At 41.2% G+C, this 18,396-nt stretch overlaps 1 protein-coding gene across 3 annotated transcripts; it reads right to left on the bottom strand.

Moving 5' to 3' along the window:
* Positions 1–5,009: 5,009 nt before the first annotated feature.
* Positions 5,010–18,116, bottom strand: LPAR4 (lysophosphatidic acid receptor 4). 3 transcript variants are annotated; one of them, XM_081180198.1, is made up of 3 exons: positions 17,755–18,116; positions 13,571–13,588; positions 5,010–6,451 (listed from the first exon to the last, which is right to left on the bottom strand). In XM_081180198.1, the coding sequence occupies exon 3, from the start codon at positions 6,309–6,311 to the stop codon at positions 5,265–5,267; it is 1,047 nt and encodes a 348-aa protein (XP_081036324.1). In that variant the 5' UTR covers positions 6,312–6,451; positions 13,571–13,588; positions 17,755–18,116; the 3' UTR covers positions 5,010–5,264. The 3 variants fall into 3 exon arrangements, with proteins under 3 accessions (XP_081036324.1, XP_081036323.1, XP_081036325.1); XM_081180197.1 differs by lacking the exon at positions 13,571–13,588; XM_081180199.1 differs by lacking the exons at positions 13,571–13,588; positions 17,755–18,116 and adding an exon at positions 13,763–13,885.
* Between the last annotated feature and the right edge of the window lie 280 nt (positions 18,117–18,396).

Below are 18,396 nucleotides of genomic sequence, written 5' to 3'. Positions count from 1 at the left end.
AATAGTGTTTTAGCGGCTGTTTTTTCCCACGTGCACAGGCTGTTATTTATGTCTTGTTTTTATCTGTATGGGCCTACGGCCGTAATAAATTATTATTATTATTATTACCCCTCAAAGCAGGGCATTGGCTTGCCAGGCTTCCCACTGCACAGTTGTACCCCTGTGAACCTTGAGATTTCCCTGAGCTTGCTGATACACCTCTTTTGTGCACAAACGGTTCCATTTTGGATAGACAATAGTCTGGGGTGGGTGTTCTGGATCCAGCTAAATCTCAGTTCCTGAGTCAAACTGGGCTGATTCGGGTCAACCAAGGAGACCACATCAGAATTTGTTTTTTCTTGATGTCCTGCCTCTTTCAGGATTCAGCTACACAGAAACAGATTCATTAACTTGTATCTAGTCATCAGACCATCATAAAATAAAAGCTTGTAACAGTGTGAAAGCTACACAGGGTGGCATCAATAGTTATCTCAGAAATATCTTAAGTTTAAGATGTCAATTTTCTTGGCAGACATGTCCCTATAAAAAGGGGGGGGAGGAAAGTTCCTATTTTAGCAAATATTAAAATAAAGTGAAATGGAATGCAATAAAATGAATTTATGCAAATCTGAATAAAATTATGTAAAACCTTAATGTATAAAAGTATAAAGCAAACAGAATGTTCCGAATCTCCCTGAGCGTTTTCTCTCAATTTTCTCTTCTCAGCAGTTACAGCAGAACTATATAAACACATCACTCTCACTGCGCACTTGTGCACTTAAACTAATGTTTCTGTTTTTGCCCATTTTGCTAACAATGGTTCTTTGTTAGAGAAAGTGGGGGGACCCAGTTTTCTGTAAGCTGCCCAAACTGTGAATCCATTTTCCTAAGCTTTCCTCCTCTTGCTATGAATGCATAATTGGTTATTTGTACACACACAAACACATACAGAGCAAACATGCATATGCATTCCTCTCAACACACACACACACACACACACACACACACACGTCTTGCCATGTGTGCTGTAAATCTCCATCTTAGCAAATGATCTCTAGATAAATCTATAGAGCAAAGGTGTTGAATTTCCTTTTTAAAAAAAAACAAAAACAAGAAACCCCCACCATCTAGGTTTACAGCTTTTGGCAAACAATGACAGCCTTGCATTTTACGTGAGAAAACTGACCACAGCTCTTGGCTTGCTAAACTGCAAACAGAAAGGTTGTAAGCTTTGGCAGTGAGTTGCCCTCCAAAAGAGAGAGAGGGAGAAAGAGGAAGCATTATGCTCAGGTTAGAGACAGCTTATGTATGAGCATCCTGGAGACGATCCAGTTGCAAACCAATTTTCCTTCCTTACTTTCAACTTTCCATTAAGAAGACTAGACTGTGGTTTGTTCCAAGTGCATGAAAGAAACACACCCCTTTAAAAAAACACACTCAAAAACACACCCCCAAACCTGTCAAGGTGTCTTCTAGAACATGAAACTCTCTGGAATCATGTGCAATGCAGACACCCCTCCGTCCCTCCCTCCCTCCCTCTTCTTTACTTTCAACTTTGGCCTACTAGGCGCTCTGCTTTTTCTGTACATTTAGAGCAGCTTTGCTACTTTCATTAACTCAGAACAGGGTTTTGGCACCAGAAGAGCTCAAGCTTTGGCATGTAACTCAAGAATCACATATGCATGAAAAGAAGAGAGGGGTGTGTGTGGAAAGGCTATTTAACAGTGGGATTTATACACAGAGAGCGGTGGCATCAGGGATGCATCCAACCAAGCCCTACTCAGAGCAGACCCACTGCAATTAAGTAGACCCACTGATTTAAACTGGTCTACCCTGAGGAGGAATTAGCTGGGTGAAATCCTAGGTCTTTTTGTTTCCTCCCATTCAGGGTTGAACTGCAGTTTCCATTTAGGTTTTGCCTGTGATAAAACCACCAGGGATAATTCTCAAACTTTTCCTCCCTACAGTAAATCTATAGGCTTCACTGCTGCCAAACACTTTCAAGGCAATTGAGAATGGGAGCAATTGACTCCTGCTTCCAGGCTGCTGAACTTGTTCAGTTCTAGGAATGAGAGTTTAAAATTTGCTGAGGTGACATTCACAGCAAACATTTAAAGCACTACAATACTGCTTTAAACAGGCATGGCTCCCCCAAAGAATTCTGGGAGCTGTAGTTTGTTAAGGGTGCTGAGAGTTTCTAGGAACTCCCAGAATCCTTTGGGGGAAGCCATGATTGTTTAAAGGGCCACAAGAATGCTCTAAATGTATAGTGCAAATGTAGCCTGAGAGGCAGTAGGGTTTTGTCGTCCTCCTCCAACCTGACACCCTTCAGCTGTTTTAGGTTACAATTCCAATCAGCTGGATGGGGTGGGGGAAGTTGCCTTACTACTACTACTACTACTACTATGGTCATTATTAATGAATGAACTTGTCCCTCACTTGTGACACAAAAGCTCTCCAAGTGACTTAGAACCTATTTAAAGCATAAGCATGGCTAAAGATGCATCATCATATGAACACATCCACATAACATGCACAGCTTTTCCAGCTGGGGGAAAGGGTCTCTTTTTCCCAGGGAAAAGCAGCCGGGCAAACAGTGGTGTGGATAAAATGAAATGCATGCTATTTAAAATAAAATAAAATTCTGTGGTAGTATGCTTTATATGTTGTTCATTTACATATTTTAATTAAAAGTATTACTGTGCTGCCCTATAATAATTTTCAGGTTGGTTTGCAACGAAGTAAACACAACATTTAACAACAACTGCATTATTATACTGCTTACTAAACCAGCTGTGCTGGCAAGGCAGGGTAGTACGCTTCGGTGCGAACACAGAGCTCTTTGCTCCCGGCAAGGATTCCTTTGTAACTTCAAAGACTGTAATGACAACAGGTATCATATGTGCACCCAGAGTCCGAGCTCCCTGCCTTTGAGGTGACAGGCATAGCTCAGTGATGAGAACACATGCTTTCCATGTACAAATTTCCCCAAATACAGTCTCAGATACCTCCAGTTAAAATTTTTATTTTTGGTTCTCTGTTGTCCCAGGCAGAGATCTGCTCCAGCCCTGCTTCCTGTATGCAGGCATCCCTCCCCCACTTACGCATAGTCGACTCAGTTTTGACTCTGTACATGTGTGGTGCTGGGAGATAATTAAATAATTCATTTCAAATCCAGAAATGTCAGGAGAGCTGGAGAGTCCTTGGGGCTCTCAAGGAGGCCCTCCCTGGAGCCCAAAGAGGACATCAGAAAGGGTAGAGGAAGCCCTGAAGAGACCTGAGGCACAGTGGAGCTTTCTTTAGGCTGCTCAGCCTCTCCGCCTAACAGCTGATTTGCAGGGTAGCATAGCAGCTGCCGCCGCCGCCGCTTTGCTGCACATCCTGCCAGTCTTAGAGTTTCAACTCTAGTCATGGATATTTTTGTGATACAATATTTTTGGTCTGATTTGGAGAGAGCACATCAGAAAGGGTTTTAAAGGCTATTTAGAGGGTGTTCTCCATTTTGTGCAATTCCACTTACACATGCAAGGCCCCAGAACAGTTGCCGGTATCCTTTAAGACAGGAATCCAGCCATCCAGGTGTTATTGGACTAGGAATTCACACCATCCCTAACTATTGGCCATACAGGCTGGGGCTCATGGGAGCTGGAGTCCAAGAACATTTGGAAAGCCACAGGTTCCCCACACCCACTGCTCTATGGAGCAGGGCTGAGTCAGTTCTCAGCCTGGGCTCTGAGAAGCATTGGCTTTCTAGAAGGGGCAGCACCAAAGACAAATGGGTCCTTGACCTAACTCCGTGCAAAGTATCTTCTTGGGCCTTTCCTCTTGTAAACTAGGCAGTTGTAACATACCACTAGTTATCACCCGCCTGTTCTGCCATTGAGGACTTCTTGGATCATTCTTTGTCTAGCTCCTTCCCTTTGACCTTACCGCCTTAGAAAAGAAGAAGAAACTAGGCACAATTCATCCAAAATTTAGTACTGTTATTCAGGGCTTTTTTTCAGCTGGAACTCACCAGACCTTGGCACTAGCACCTCTCAGGTGAGTGCCATTGCCATCCTAAGAGAACAAGGGAGGTGTTCATGGTGAGTTCCGGCACCTCTTTTTCTAGAAAAATATATTAAATTGCAAAATTATTTCACAATAATTTACTTTTGGGATTTAAAACTTTATGACCAGTATGTCCCCAACCAAACTCAGTCAGAGAGAGTGAGAGGGGTAAGGTTTCAAAAATCACAGGAATATGTTCTCACATTCCTCCCAAGCACCCTCAGATTTAACCTCTGTAGGTTGAATGTGAAATGTTCAGGTTTGAGTAAAACAAACAAAGAGATAATTGTAAGAATTTGAGTAATGTGAGCAGAGGGAAGAATTGCTGTTGGGACATGCCCATCCTGGGGATATCTGTATATTCTTGCACCTGCAGTGCAAGAAGACCCCGATTCAAATGCACCATAAGCTCACTTATCCTGCTATAATTATTTTTTGAGTAGCAGATACTGTTGTTGCTGCTTATGGTATGTTATTTGATTATCTGGTTTAATTATGTCTTTTACTGGTATATGGTTGTCTTTTATTGTTGCTCTTCATGAAATTGTGCTCCAGACTGAAAAAAGGGCAGGATAGTAGCATATTAATTAATGTGGAGGTAATAATATTCAGATGTACCTTCAATTTTAATGCTTGTGTACTTGTGTTTAATACTTGCAAACCACCAAGAAACCTATTTGGGTCCTTTCCTAAACCATTCCGATGCGGAGTAATGACCAGTTCCTCCAACCAACTGGCATTGCTGGGAGAACCTGAAAGAACACCTTCCCCCATATATTTCATGCTGCCCTTTGATGCCACCAGAGGATGCTTCAGAGCCCTTTCACTAGAGGCAAAATTAGTGGAGATTCAAAGCAAGACTCCTTGGAAGGCAAGAAATACATAGAAAAATAACTTACTAGAACGCCAAATGTTGGAAATTGTGCATGAACCCCAAATAACAATAATCAGCTGTAGTTTAAAAAAAAACAACCCCAAGGCAAAGTGAAATATTTTATTATTTCATAGCTTCAAAAGCAAATCATACAAAACGACAGTGTTATTTGAGTTAAGATATGATAAGGTTTCCGAAGGCAGAATGAGCACCCAACTGGCTGCGTACATACACACATATGTAAAACGCTTCCCTGTGGTTCTCAACTCTCATCCCCATTCCCTTCTCCCAGACAGTGAGTTATGTAGAGTTTCCTCTGAAGTCCAATTCTCAGCCTCCTGTCAGTGCAAAAATCTCAGACTCAGAAATTTGATTCTGATGTCAACTCTCCCCCCTTTGTAATGGCTTGGTCGCTCATCTCATCCTGCATCACCGGTAGGGCAATCTTTGTTAAGGGAGTTTCAGTTTTGAAAAGAGAGTCAGTTTTGAGGTGGGGGGTTATGTAGAAAGATTTCTGGAAAGACTCTGATGTGAAGTAGTAGATGAAAGGGTCAAAGCAGCAGTTCAGAGTGGCGATGCACAGCGTGATTGGATAGAATGTCCTTGCAAATCTCTCCAAGAAACAATTTGCTATGGCCTGAGAACGCACAAGGGCATACAAGAAAAGGATGGAGTTGTAAGGCACAAAACACACCAGGAAGATGGCCAAATGTACTACAATCATCTTCAGCACTTTCTCTTTGTTGGTGCCAATCTGGGAAAGCGTGGCAGGTTTCCGGAGGGTCCTCAGGACCAGTGATGAACAAATGAGGTTGAGCAGCAAGGGAATAAGAAAGCCAACCACTTCAATAAATATTGTAATTTTGGACAAGTAGGTCTTCCATATGCTTTTGGAAAAGCCTTCAAAACACGTTGTACTAGTGTTGTAAGTGTTGGTGGTGGAGAACAAGGATGCTGAGATCCCTCCGCTGAGGACGAGAATCCACACACCCATGCACACAATCGCAGTATTCTTCCTTGTCCTAATGGTGCGAGATCGGAATGGGTATACGATGGCGAGGAAGCGGTCAACACTGATGCATGTGAGGAACAGCATACTCCCGTAGATGTTGGTCAGGAAGGCTGTCCCTGAGATCCTGCACAAAAGGTCTCCAAAGGGCCAGTGCCTGTTGAAGTTGTAGAAGATCTTGAATGGAAGAGTGAAGACGAAGAGTAAGTCAGAGACCACCAGGTTGGTCATGAAAATGGTGGTCTCAGATCGCATATTGATGCGGCAGCAGAATACGAACAAGGAAGCACAGTTGGTGATCAAGCCAAGGATGAACACCATGCTGTAGACAGCTCCATAGAGGTTGTACTTGAAGGAATCATCCGTCATGCATGTGTGGTTGTTGCTGTGATTCCCCATTACAGCTCTGCACTTTGCAAAGCCAAATTAAGTGGAATCCATGCAATGAAAGTCAGGAAGCCCTGCTCGCCTTAAGGAGCATATTCCAGTGATATTGACTGAATGCTTGTTGCCACACAGGTGTGATGGGTGCCATTCTCCTGGGGGAAACCAGAAAGGAAAAAGCAATCAGTTCTCAAATACTTAGTCTTAGTACCTCCCAATTTATATAAAACATCCCCCAAATAATTGTGGGAAGTTAGTTACAGGTGCTAAGGAGACTCTTCTCCTCAAAGAGTTCCCTGGTAAGAGGGATTCACTGCTAAACCACTCTGGGATCTGATTTTGTGAGGGGAATAGAGGTCTCCTCACAACTCACAGCACCCTTAGCAAACAACACCTCCCAGGATTCTTTGTGACAAAGATATGGTTGTTTAAAGTGGCATGATATTGTGCAGATGGGGGCCAGACTCTCTGGACTGAATCCAACTAAGTAATACTCAGAATAGACCCAATGAAATCCATGGACTTACATTAGTCGTGTCTATTGATTTCAATGGGTTTTCTCTGTGTATGAGTTGGATTCAAGCATACATGCCGACTGGGGCCAACAGGTGTTGTAGCCCAGCGATATCTGGAGAACAACAGTGTGGGAAATGATGCTGTATTCCAGGAGACAGGAACCTTGGGCAGGGAACCTAATCAACATTTCTGGTCTCTTTCTCTGGCCCTCAGAAGTCTTCCAACCACATCACCTCAACAAACCACTCCTAATCACCCAGTCCTTCAATGTTGTTTTTCACATGCTCTTGGCTGGAATGTATCCTTGAACTCTGATAATGCCTCTTGCTTGCCTGCATAGAGGATGGAGAGGGGAATGTGAGTTAGCCTATTGTACAAAGATGAAATTTGCATTTGTTGCTCCAGTCACTTTTTCCTCTGGCCTTGCCCACAGCTGACTCCTGGGAAGTTGCCCTGAAGGGAATATGGCCCTTGTGCTGTATAGCATGTGTGCATTTAAAAAAACCCAGGTATTTCCTGTTTCACCTGTGTGTTCTTTGCCTTCTAAAGCAGTTGTCATTTCAAAGAACATTTCTAGGTTCTATTATATTTGGTGTCCGACATAGTACTTGGTTCTATTTGGGGAAGGACCACAGCGAGCCGGAAAGAGCATGTTTTGCAGGTTAAACCTCAAAGTCATCTCCATGTCGTGCTGTCTGACACTGTCTGACAGTGCTGGGAATATTACGCTGAAAGGAGTCAGCTTAAAGAAAGCAGGGGACTCATGGAAACTTCAGTTTTGGCAAACGAAAGTATCCAAGGATGCAGAGCTTGATCTTTGTCCCTGGAGTGGGCAGGTAAGTCACATGCAGATAAAGCACGCAAAAGGCAACACTGGCAGAAGTGGTTTGGGGCCCTGCAGAACGGCTACAGGAGGCAAACATCTGCAGTGGGAGAAACAGAAGACATTCCAGTGGCTTGTATCCTGTTGTAATACATGATCTAACATCTCTCTCTTTTTTTAATAATAATATATAAATATATTATATATATTTAAATTCATCATTAATACACATATACAAGCATACAAACATACATTTCATACAATCCTTAAAAATGTTCAAACATACTTACACTCAATCCCACAAATAGTTCCTTTCCCCATCACCATCCACCAACCCTTCACCCCACCTTTGTGTTTGACTTCCAATCTACTCAATTACAATTTCTTTCCACTTCTATTACTTTCTTTCACACACCTTTACCCTAATTTCATACTTCTTTTTCTATTACACATTGTTTTCCATCTTATTTGATATTTCAGTATTTGAAACGAACTTGTTTATTCTAATAGGAGTTCTGATTTTTCGATATGATTTTGCAAGTATCTTTTAAACACCTTCCAGTCCCTATCTATCTTTTCTTTTGAAATCCTTCCAATTTCTTCCATTGTTTTGGATATATTGTAATACTCCAATAATTTGGCAAGCCACTCTGTTTTTGTCGGTATTATACCACTTTTCCAGTTTTTTGCAATCAATAGCCTTGCTGCTACTGTTGCGTATAAATATAAGGTCTTATCTTCTTCCTTTAGGCTTCCTGGTACTATTCCCAATAGAAAACCTTCTGGTGTTTTCCTAAATGAGTATCTAAACATTTTTTTCATTTCATTATATATTATTTCCCAAAATTGTTTGATGTTTAAACAATTCCACCATATATGTATCATAGTACCTTTTCCCGTGTTGCATCGCCAGCAGATATCGCTACAGTTTTTATTCATTTTTGCTATTCTTTCAGGTGTTAGATACCATCTGTGTTGCATTTTAAGGTAATTTTCTTTCAGTATATAACACATGGTGAATTTCATATCTTCTTTCCACGATTTTTCCCATTGTTCAAACATAATATTTTCCCCAATATCTTGCGCCCATTTAATCATTGATGCTTTAACCAATTCATCCTTTGTTTCCCACTCTAAAATCAGATTATACAATTTAGATATATTTTTTTATTTTTCTTGTATTAAATATTTATCGAATTTTGATATTTCTTTTTCAAATCCTAACTTTTTGTCTTTTGCTAATCTATACTTAATTTGAATATATTGGAACCAATCACTAATATGAGCTTTAATTTCTGTGTAGTCCTTTAATTCCAATTCTCTGTTTTCTTCCTTTAATACAGTTTTATAGGTAGCCCAATTTTCTTTCATATTTAATTTTTTCACTGCAACAATTTCTGCTGGCGATGCCCACCAGGGAGTTTTCAGTTCTAAGAGTCTTTTATATTTCTCCCATATTTTATATATAGATTTTCTGATTATATGCCCTAGGAAGCCTTTATGTACTCTCACTTTTTCATCTATTAAATAGGCATGCCATCCAAATCTCGTCTCTACTCCCTCTAAATCCAATACATCCGAGTCATCTAATTTGATCCATTCCTTTAGCCAGGTCAGACCCACCGCATCATGATATAACTCCATATCTGGGAGACCAAATCCTCCTCTCTCCTTCTTATCTATCATTATTTTGTGTTTTATTCTTGGCTTTTTCCCTGACCATATGAATTTAGCCAAATCTCTTTTCCAGTTATTAAAACATTTATCTCCTCCTAGTATTGGGATACTTTGAAATAAAAACATCATCCTTGGTAATATGTTCATCTTTATTACCGATATTTTCCCTAGTAAGGAAAGATTTAATTTTCCCCATACTTGCAAGTCATTTTTTATTTCACTCCATGTTTTCCCATAGTTCTCATTACTTAAGTCTATAGTATTTGTTGTTAAATTTATTCCAAGATACCTTATTTTCTTTTTAATTTCCAATCCTGTAATTTCTTGTAATTTCACTTTATCTTTTTCTTCCATATTTTTCACTAGTATTTTGGTTTTCCCATAGTTTAATTTGAATCCTGCTAATCTGCCATATTCGTTTATGCATTCCAATATTCTAGGTGTACATTGTAGGGGATTTTCTGTTGTGATCATAACATCGTCTGCAAAGGCTCTTAACTTATATCTTTTTTCACCAACTGCTATTCCTCTTATTTGGTTGTCCTGCCTTATTTTCTTTAATAGAACCTCTAATACTATTATAAATAACATTGGGGATAGGGGGCATCCTTGTCTTGTACCTTTAAAGATGTTGATTTCTTCTCCAAACTCTCCATTAATAATAATTTTTGCTTTCTGTTGGTTATATATTGCATTTATACCTTTTTGGAATTTTTCACCTAGACACAATTCTTTTAATAGTTTTTTCATAAATTCCCATGAGATTTTGTCGAAAGCCTTCTCCGCATCTATTGAAATCAGGGCTGCTTGTTTGTCTCTTCTTACTTGTAGATATTCCATTATGTCTATTATATTTCTGATATTATCCTTTATTTGTCTACCTTCCACAAATCCAGCCTGATTTTTATGTACTATTTTTCCTATAATTTTTTTCAACCTATTAGCCAATAATCCTGCGTAAATTTTATAATCGGAATTTAACAATGAAATGGGTCTATAATTTGAGACCGATTCCAAATCCGTACCTTGTTTTGGCAGGAGCGTTATATGCCCTTGAGTCCAAGAGTCCATGATCTAACATCTGACCCAGGATGCTTTTGACAAAAGGAACCATTAGTCAGGAGCCTGGAACCACATAAAATGACAAATTCCTCCTCTTTTCGTATGGCTTCAGAAATAGCAAATCTTAGGCAATTTCAAGAGTTCTCTGGAAAAATTCATAGAATCATAGAGTTGGAAGAGACCACAAGGGCCAGCGAGTCCAACCCCCTGCCAAGCAGGAAATTCACACCGTTTTGCTTCAGTTCTGAGGTAAGGTAAAGGTAAAGGGACCCCTGACCATTAGGTCCAGTCGTGACCGACTCTGGGGTTGCGGCACTCATCTCGCTTTATTGGCCGAGGGAGCCGGCGTCCAGCTTCCGGGTCATGTGGCCAGCATGACTAAGCCGCTTCTGGCGAACCAGAGCAGCGCACAGAAACGCCGTTTACCTTCCCGCCAGAGCAGTACCTATAAATATAAAGTAGATGAATCTATAAAGTAGATAAATATCTACTTGCACTTTGTCGTGCTTTCGAACTGCTAGGTTGGCAGGAGCAGGGACCAAGCAACGGGAGCTCACCCCGTCGCAGGGATTTGAACCGCCGACCTTCTGATCGGCAAGTCCTAGGCTCTGTGGTTTAACCCACAGCGCCACCCGCATCCCTCAATTCTGAGGTAGGAGGCATATAAAAGGAAAGGCACACACTTGCACTCTGACACCTTGCTGCTGTTCCCTGTCTCACAGCATCCACTGCATCTCACTCTGCCCAATAGCTTATTTTGCTTCTGTAAATCAGATCCAACAAGTTTTCAAGGTACAATCTGTATTAAACTTATATGTGGAGCCAGGAAATAACAAATACAGTGAAACCTTGGTTTTTGAACGCAATCCGTTCTGGAAGACCATTCGATTTCCAAAACATTTGAAAACTGAAGCAGGCATTTCGGGAAGCATTTATGTCTGGAAAACTCAATATGAAAGCCACATGGCATGTTCAACTTCCAAAAAGCATTAAAAAAACGAAGCAGTTACTTCCAGGTTTTCGGCATTTAAAAGCCGAAACATTCAACTTTTGAGACATCCGAAAACCAAGGTACCACTGTACTTATCTTGTACTTAACGTCCTTCCCCCTCTTTAAAATTCAAGAACAAGCTAAATCTGATAAAATAACAGTATGCAGTTTGGTCCTCTATGTGTTTACTCAGAAGTAAGTCCCACTAAATCCAATGGAATTTATTTCCTAATCAGTTTGTTTAAGATTGCTACAATCTTAAACATGCTGATTTGGAAGGAAATCTTAACTAAGTCCTACCCAGACTTCAATTAGGCATGCCCCTTAATTTCAGTGGATTTACTCTAAATAGGGCTAGAGTTGGGATACAATCCAATGGACTCAGAGGGACATACCTCTGTGTAAAAACACACAGCATTGTGCTGTATGAGTACGGGTTGTAAACTATGAAGCTGCTCCTCACTTCGGCCTCATTGTCATTAAGGGTTGGGGAACTGGTGACCCTTCGGAAAGTTGCAGCAGCCCCAATGGTCAGAAATGTTGGTAAGACACAGGTTTCCCATCCCTGCATCAAGAACACTAGCCAACCATACAGAGTGCACATTACTGTAATGGTATGTATGATATGCACAGTGTACATCTGCATCAGGCATAGGCAAACTCGGCCCTCCAGATGTTTTGGGACTACAACTCCCATCATCCCAAGCTAACAGGACCAGTGGTCAGGGATGATGGGAGTTGTAGTCCCAAAACATCTGGAGGACCGAGTTTGCCTATGCCTGATCTGCATCCTCCAACCTTTGGCTATCAAATGTTTTGGACTACAACTCCCATCAGTCCTTGTCAGAATGGCCAATTGTCAGGTGTTATAGGTGTTGAGCTCCACAGACCTGTAAAATATTCATTGTTCATGTCAGTGGAGAGGTGATAGCACTATACAGGAATGATGATATTAACAGCAATATGGTATAGTATTACAGTATTGGAGAAGACCTGGAAAGAACTGGGTTCCAGCTCAAGCCAGCCATGAAGCTTACTGGGCGACCTCAGGGAATCATCTTAGCCAATAAGCTGAGTGATCAGATAATTCATAGGATCACACAATTGGAAGGGACCACAGGGATCATCTAGTCCCTCCCTACAATGCAGGAATCTTTCACCCAACGTGGGGCTTGGACCCACAACCCTGAGATTAAGAGTCTCGTGCTCTACCAACTAAGCTATCTTGCAATGTATCTCTCAATATAACCCAAGTTCCCTTCTATCATAAGACCCCCCATTGTTGACCGTGGTCCCATCTGCTGTATACATTTAAAGCACTATTATATCCCTTTAAACAGCCGTGGCTCCTCCGCACCCCACCAAATCCTGGGACCTATATTTCTTAAGGGTGCTGAGAGTTTTTAGGAGATCTGTCTTCACCTCAAAGAGTTGCAATTCACAGAGTTCCCTAGGAAGAGGGATTGACTGTTAAACTCAGTGCTTTTCTCTGGGGGGACACAGGGGGACGCATACCCCTAAACATTTTGTGAATCTAACTTTGGCCTTATTTCAATATGAACAGGAAAATGAGAGCACCCATAAGCATTTTTTTAGTGGGGGTGGTAAAACTACTCTGGAAACTGTAGCTCTGTGGTGGGAATAGGGGTCTCCTCTAACCACTTTCTTCACCCTTAAAAAACTGCAGTTCTTTGCACCTACCGTTTAATGTAACTGTGTTATCATACATGCTGCATATGGGGCCTTTATTTCTCCAAAAATCCATAAAGCAACACTGCAACAGTGAGGAATATAGCTTATTGGGATAAAAAAATAAATCACATTTTTTTAGATTAATCAAACTTGTGTTCTGATGATCTCAAGATGCTCACTCATTTCCTTGTGACCTTTCAGTCAATCCTTTTAAAAGTACTGTTGCTTTTGTGTGCGTGTATATTCACCCAATGGATCAATGCAGGAACTTGCAATTTTTTATAAAAGAAAAAGAAATCTTTTTAAGCATAAGCCTATTTCTTTCTTTTTAACAGCTTCATTTAAAAAAAGGGGGGGGATTCCCAATCTTTCTGGTTATGCATCTAAATTTGGGCTCAGCTTTATGAGTACTTGCATTTATGCAGACTTAAAACATAAATTTGCATATGTCCAGTTGAATAAATATGTGCATTAGTTATATAAAACAAACCCCAGCTGCCCTACAGCTCTTACCTTTTTGGTTTCTGCAGGCTGTGCATTTGAAAGGAAATAAATATTACATTCGAAAGCTGGCTCTCAAAGGACTTGCTGACAAATCATCCTTAGATCTGCCACACACAACTCTCATCTGGACTTTCCCCCCCACAAGAGCACTGATGAAAAAGGCCCATTATTCCATTTGTACTACTTTTGTTAAGGAATTACCTGCACTTGTTTTTATTTCCTTGCTGTTCCAATGAGTGATTGGAAAACTTTTGCCAAGGAAAATCTGCAGATTTGGTAAGCTGGAAATGCACAGTTTGTGACCTACCAAATCAAACATAACTCTCCTAGCCCACATCTCCCACCCCCAGTTTCAGATAGGACAGAGACACAAACAGGAGATTTCCAAATGTCCAATCACTCCTTCAAATACCAAACTCAAGTAGTTGAGTGACACCAGAAGGGGAGTCAGAGGTCACATCTGCACTATACATTTAAAGCAGTATTATACCATTTCTAACTGGCTGGCTCCTGCGAGAACATAATGCAGGAGTACTAGATGATTCTTTGGTCTGATCCAGCAGGGCTTTTCTTATGTTTTAAAGGGATTTCTTTAAACTAAGGACTCTTTTCTTTGCTACGGTAATTATGCCATTTGCATTGTTACGCACATAGAAAATGTGCATATTTTTAAAATACGATTTAACATAGTTGGTAAACAAAATGCAATTCATTATTGACACTGATACCCCATGAATCCTTCAGATGGCTGACGATTACCCAAACCTTCCCCCCTACACACACTATATAAAACACACTATATAAACACACACACACACATCATCAATGTACGATACATGGTGCTTTACAGAATACAAGAACAGCAGACCTCTGCCCCAAGGAACTTACAGGGAGGCAAGTGGAGGCAGCAGTAATCAGGGAACAAGTATCTCTCTTCTTCCCACAATTCTGATGCAGCTTGCTTCTATCGCCCCACCCCCACCCACTCATTTCCAGATAGCTAGGGGAGAAAATAACTATGCAGCACTAGAATACAAGATAAAATTCATGTCTGGTCTGCCCATTACAAGCTGCATCATAGTTCTCAAAACCATTCATTAAGGCCAACAATTCCAAAGCAAACAGTCTAATATTAATGCCACTCACAGCTATCCTATGAATTCTGTGTGTTGAAGATCAAGGTAATCTGGAATTGGTAACCATCCAGATAGTCAATTCTATGTCCTTAAACCCTTCTGAATTAAAGACAGTTACAACAGCCAAGTAACCTTTATCCATCTTCCACCATTTCCCCTTGCTCAACTACTCACTAGCAAAACTGAATGTTCATAGAAATTCAATACAATATGACCATTGCAATGATAATACACCCCCTTTTTTTCTTAAAGGAAAAGGAGAGAAAAAGCATTTGATTCCTCCACCTGAAAGGCAAGCAATTGAGTTTACCAAGTAACTTAAAACTAGGAAAACAGGAAAGCTACCTTGTACCAAGTCCATCTAGCTCAGTATTCTATAGACAGAATGACAGCTGTTCTCTAAGGCTTCAGTCAAGGGACATACCCAGAACTACCTGGAGATGCCTGGGGTTAAACCTGGGACCCTCTGCATGCAAAAGATCTACCACTGCACTATGGCCCTTCCCCTAGGAAAGAGGTCTGCTTTAGAAGCAGAAGAGGAAACCAAGATATTCTCTGAAATCAATCTGGGTTTCTTGCTCGTTTTTGGCTATTTCTGCAAGCTCTGAAATCAATCCAGAGCAATCCAGTTAGCTTCCTGCTTTATTCCCTGCAGTTCACTAAGGAGAAAAGCAATGAAGAATACCCAGACAAGAGGATATCCTGAGCAGATTTTGAACTCTGAACTTCCCCATCCTTCTAGTTCCACCATCCATTGTATTTATATACAATGAGAAAATATTTATATTAAACATAACATACTTTGAGCAGAAATAACCCTTCTGATGCTCAGTAGTTTGACAGCATTATAGATGACAAGTTGGTGTCGCTCAGGAATTCAAAACCAAAAAATCAGTGCTGTTTGGAAAGGTTCAGTCTGCCATCTTAAATCAAATTCATCACCCAACAGCACCCAAAAACAGATGGAAACCTGTGTGCATGTTGTTGTGTTTTGGGAACGGGAGCCCGGCAATGAGGCTATCAATGACCACTAGTCACAGTGGTTAAATATAGCCTTTAAGATCCATGCTTCCGAATACCAGGTACTGTGGGTCAACAGTGGGGAGAGAGCTATTGCTCTCAACACGACCTCCTTGTGGGTGTCTGATCAACATCTGGTTGGCTTCTGTGACCATATGACTTCTGGGCCTGATGAACCTTTGGTTTGATCTATCAAGGCTTTGTGCACGTGATGAGGTGTTTTGAGACTACACAGCAGTTCAAGATGGGACACATCTTTGTTCCTTGTATCAGCACTCAGGACAGATTTGGGATTCTGGGTTGTATTCTATGTTAGTTATAGAGTGGACAAATTGAAATTAGTAGACCTGACTAGCTTAGGCCAATTAATTTCAATGGGTCCGTTCTGAGCAGAACTTGGTTAGATATAACCTGCTGCTAATATACTTGGCACCTCGTTGCTTAACAGTGAACTGATGGAGGTAGTCTTGCACTTGGGTTGAACCCACACCATACATTTAAAGCACATGGTTTTCCCCAAAGAATCCTGGGAACTGTAGTTTGTTAAGGGTGATGAGAACTGTAGCTCTGTAGTTTCAGGCTTCATACATAATTACTGTATGCTACATTTACTCACAATCCAGCCATTCATTCATTCATTCATTTCTGGGGTTTGTATCTATCAATATTCGTATTATCAGTGTAATACAATAAAATACTGTAATCCACTCATAATACAAACATGGAAAGATACAAATCCCAGAAATGAATGAAGAAATGGGCAGAACTCTGGCTGGATCCTAAGTTAAGCAGTCCTAAACAATTTACTAGGGAATAAAGGAGCATTACATTTCAAAACATTTATTACATTTTATTTCTCTTGTTTTTGCTTCAGTTGTGCTTTATGATACTCTGATTTTATCTGACCATTGGAATGACAACAACTCACTGGATAGCAGCTGTTATCATGCACCTAAGTGGAATCACACAGATGAAAGAAAAATCAAGTGTCCAGATCTATTGCCTGTTTAATCATACTTTACACAGAAATAAAGATATGATTTAAAACAAGATAAGTTTTACAATAACAGGAATGTCTTTTGAGTGCTGAAATGTAAAATGTAAAAACGTAGACACCCCAAACTACTGTTTAATGTTGACCCATGGAGTTAAAACTAAAATCTGTGCTTTTCTAAAAGGATTTAGCACTTTAGCTGCAAAGAAGATGGCCAAAGCACTATGTAAATGTATGTGTTTGTTCCAACTTACACTAAAAATGCAGAAATGTAAAGCAGTCAACAAGTGTGTGGGGGGGGCAATACCAAACTTCCATTTTTTAAAAACAGAAAAAGAATATTTAATGGGATTTAAAGAGAAGGAGGCTATGGGGGTGTGGTGTGATGACTGAAGTCCCATTCAGTGATCACAATCAGAAAATGTGCACTGTGGTATCTTTTTATTGCGAGCAAACACAGATTTGCAGAAACTTTGGAACTAAAAGCACTCTCAAAAGAAAAAAAGAAAGGAAGATTGTATTGCTACATCAAGGTGAGAAGATTCGTGGGCCTCTTATAAAAAACTGTTGCTTAAAAGTCTCAGACATGAAAGCAGAAAGATTACACCCACCGCGACCCCTGCCGAAATAAATTAGTCGTCTTATCGGTTTCAGGAGCCTTAGATCAGAACCCTTGGCATGTCTACTCAGAAGTAAGTACCGCCGAGATTAGAGGGGTTTATCGCCAGAAAGGTGTGGCTGAAAATGATCGTCTGATGCCGCACTTATCGTACCTTGTTGCACACCCCACTGAACTCAACAGAACTTACTTCTGAGTAGATATGCCTAGGATCACGCTGTGTGACACACACCGGATCAGGCCTCACTAGGAAATGTTTGAAATCATAGGAAAAGGACAGTGGTGGTGAGCAGAGATTTTATTCGTCTGTTCTTTATAGGCGCTTCTTCACCTCTCTAGGCGACGTACTAGAAATCTGGTCACTTTTTTTAAAAAGGCGAAATTAACAATGAATTCAAAGAAACAAACGGAAAAGTCAACTTACACAGCAAAGACCACCTTCCCAAGGTGGGGTGATCAGCGCCACTGACTACTTCCACATCCAGTCAGGCTGTAGGTCCGAGTTAGAAGCTTCCTGCCGCCCGGCGTTGCAATACACAGATCTGTTCCATGTTGTTTCGGTGACACTTTGGAGCTGGATCCCCAAAACAAAACTATTTGCGCCTTCCAAAAACGCACAGATTATCCTCAAAAACAGAGAAGCAGGCAGAGGCGCTCGCTGAGCAAACCCTCCAAGCCTTTGTTTAAAGGGCTGGCGGCGGGCGGCGAAACCTCCTCTTTGGAGATGGGCTTTTGCGCCCCGCTTCCAATCCCTGAGCCGGAGTTGTGAGCGTCGTGCGCGCGGAGAAGCAGGGGGAGGGCGGGGGGAACAATCTCCCAATAGAAGGCATTTCTGATTGGATGGCGAGCAATTCTAAGCAGCCCAGAACTCCGCCCCGTCCTTTGGGTTCCCATGAGGTGGCCAATGGCTGCAAGCGGGTGGGAGCTCTCTCTTTCGGAAAGCCTTTTTGGTCAGAGAAAGGAGGGGGGGTTCTGCTTTCCCAGGCAAGGACGAGCTGAGTTTCAAAAGGTCCGATTTTGACAATGGAGGAGGGGTCGCTTCCTGTGCGAAAGGGTGGTGGGCGAT

This window comes from Podarcis bocagei, assembly GCF_964188305.1.
Source record: "Podarcis bocagei genome assembly, chromosome: Z".
In the NCBI taxonomy this organism is placed as follows: domain Eukaryota; kingdom Metazoa; phylum Chordata; class Lepidosauria; order Squamata; family Lacertidae; genus Podarcis; species Podarcis bocagei.
Note: the sequence above shows the minus strand (reverse complement) of the source record. Positions and strands in the feature narration are given on the sequence as shown.

What these genes read in the sequence shown, in the direction of transcription:
- LPAR4 (XM_081180198.1), bottom strand. Translation starts at nt 6,311, where the DNA reads ATGGGGAATCACAGCAACAACCACACATGCATGACGGATGATTCCTTC.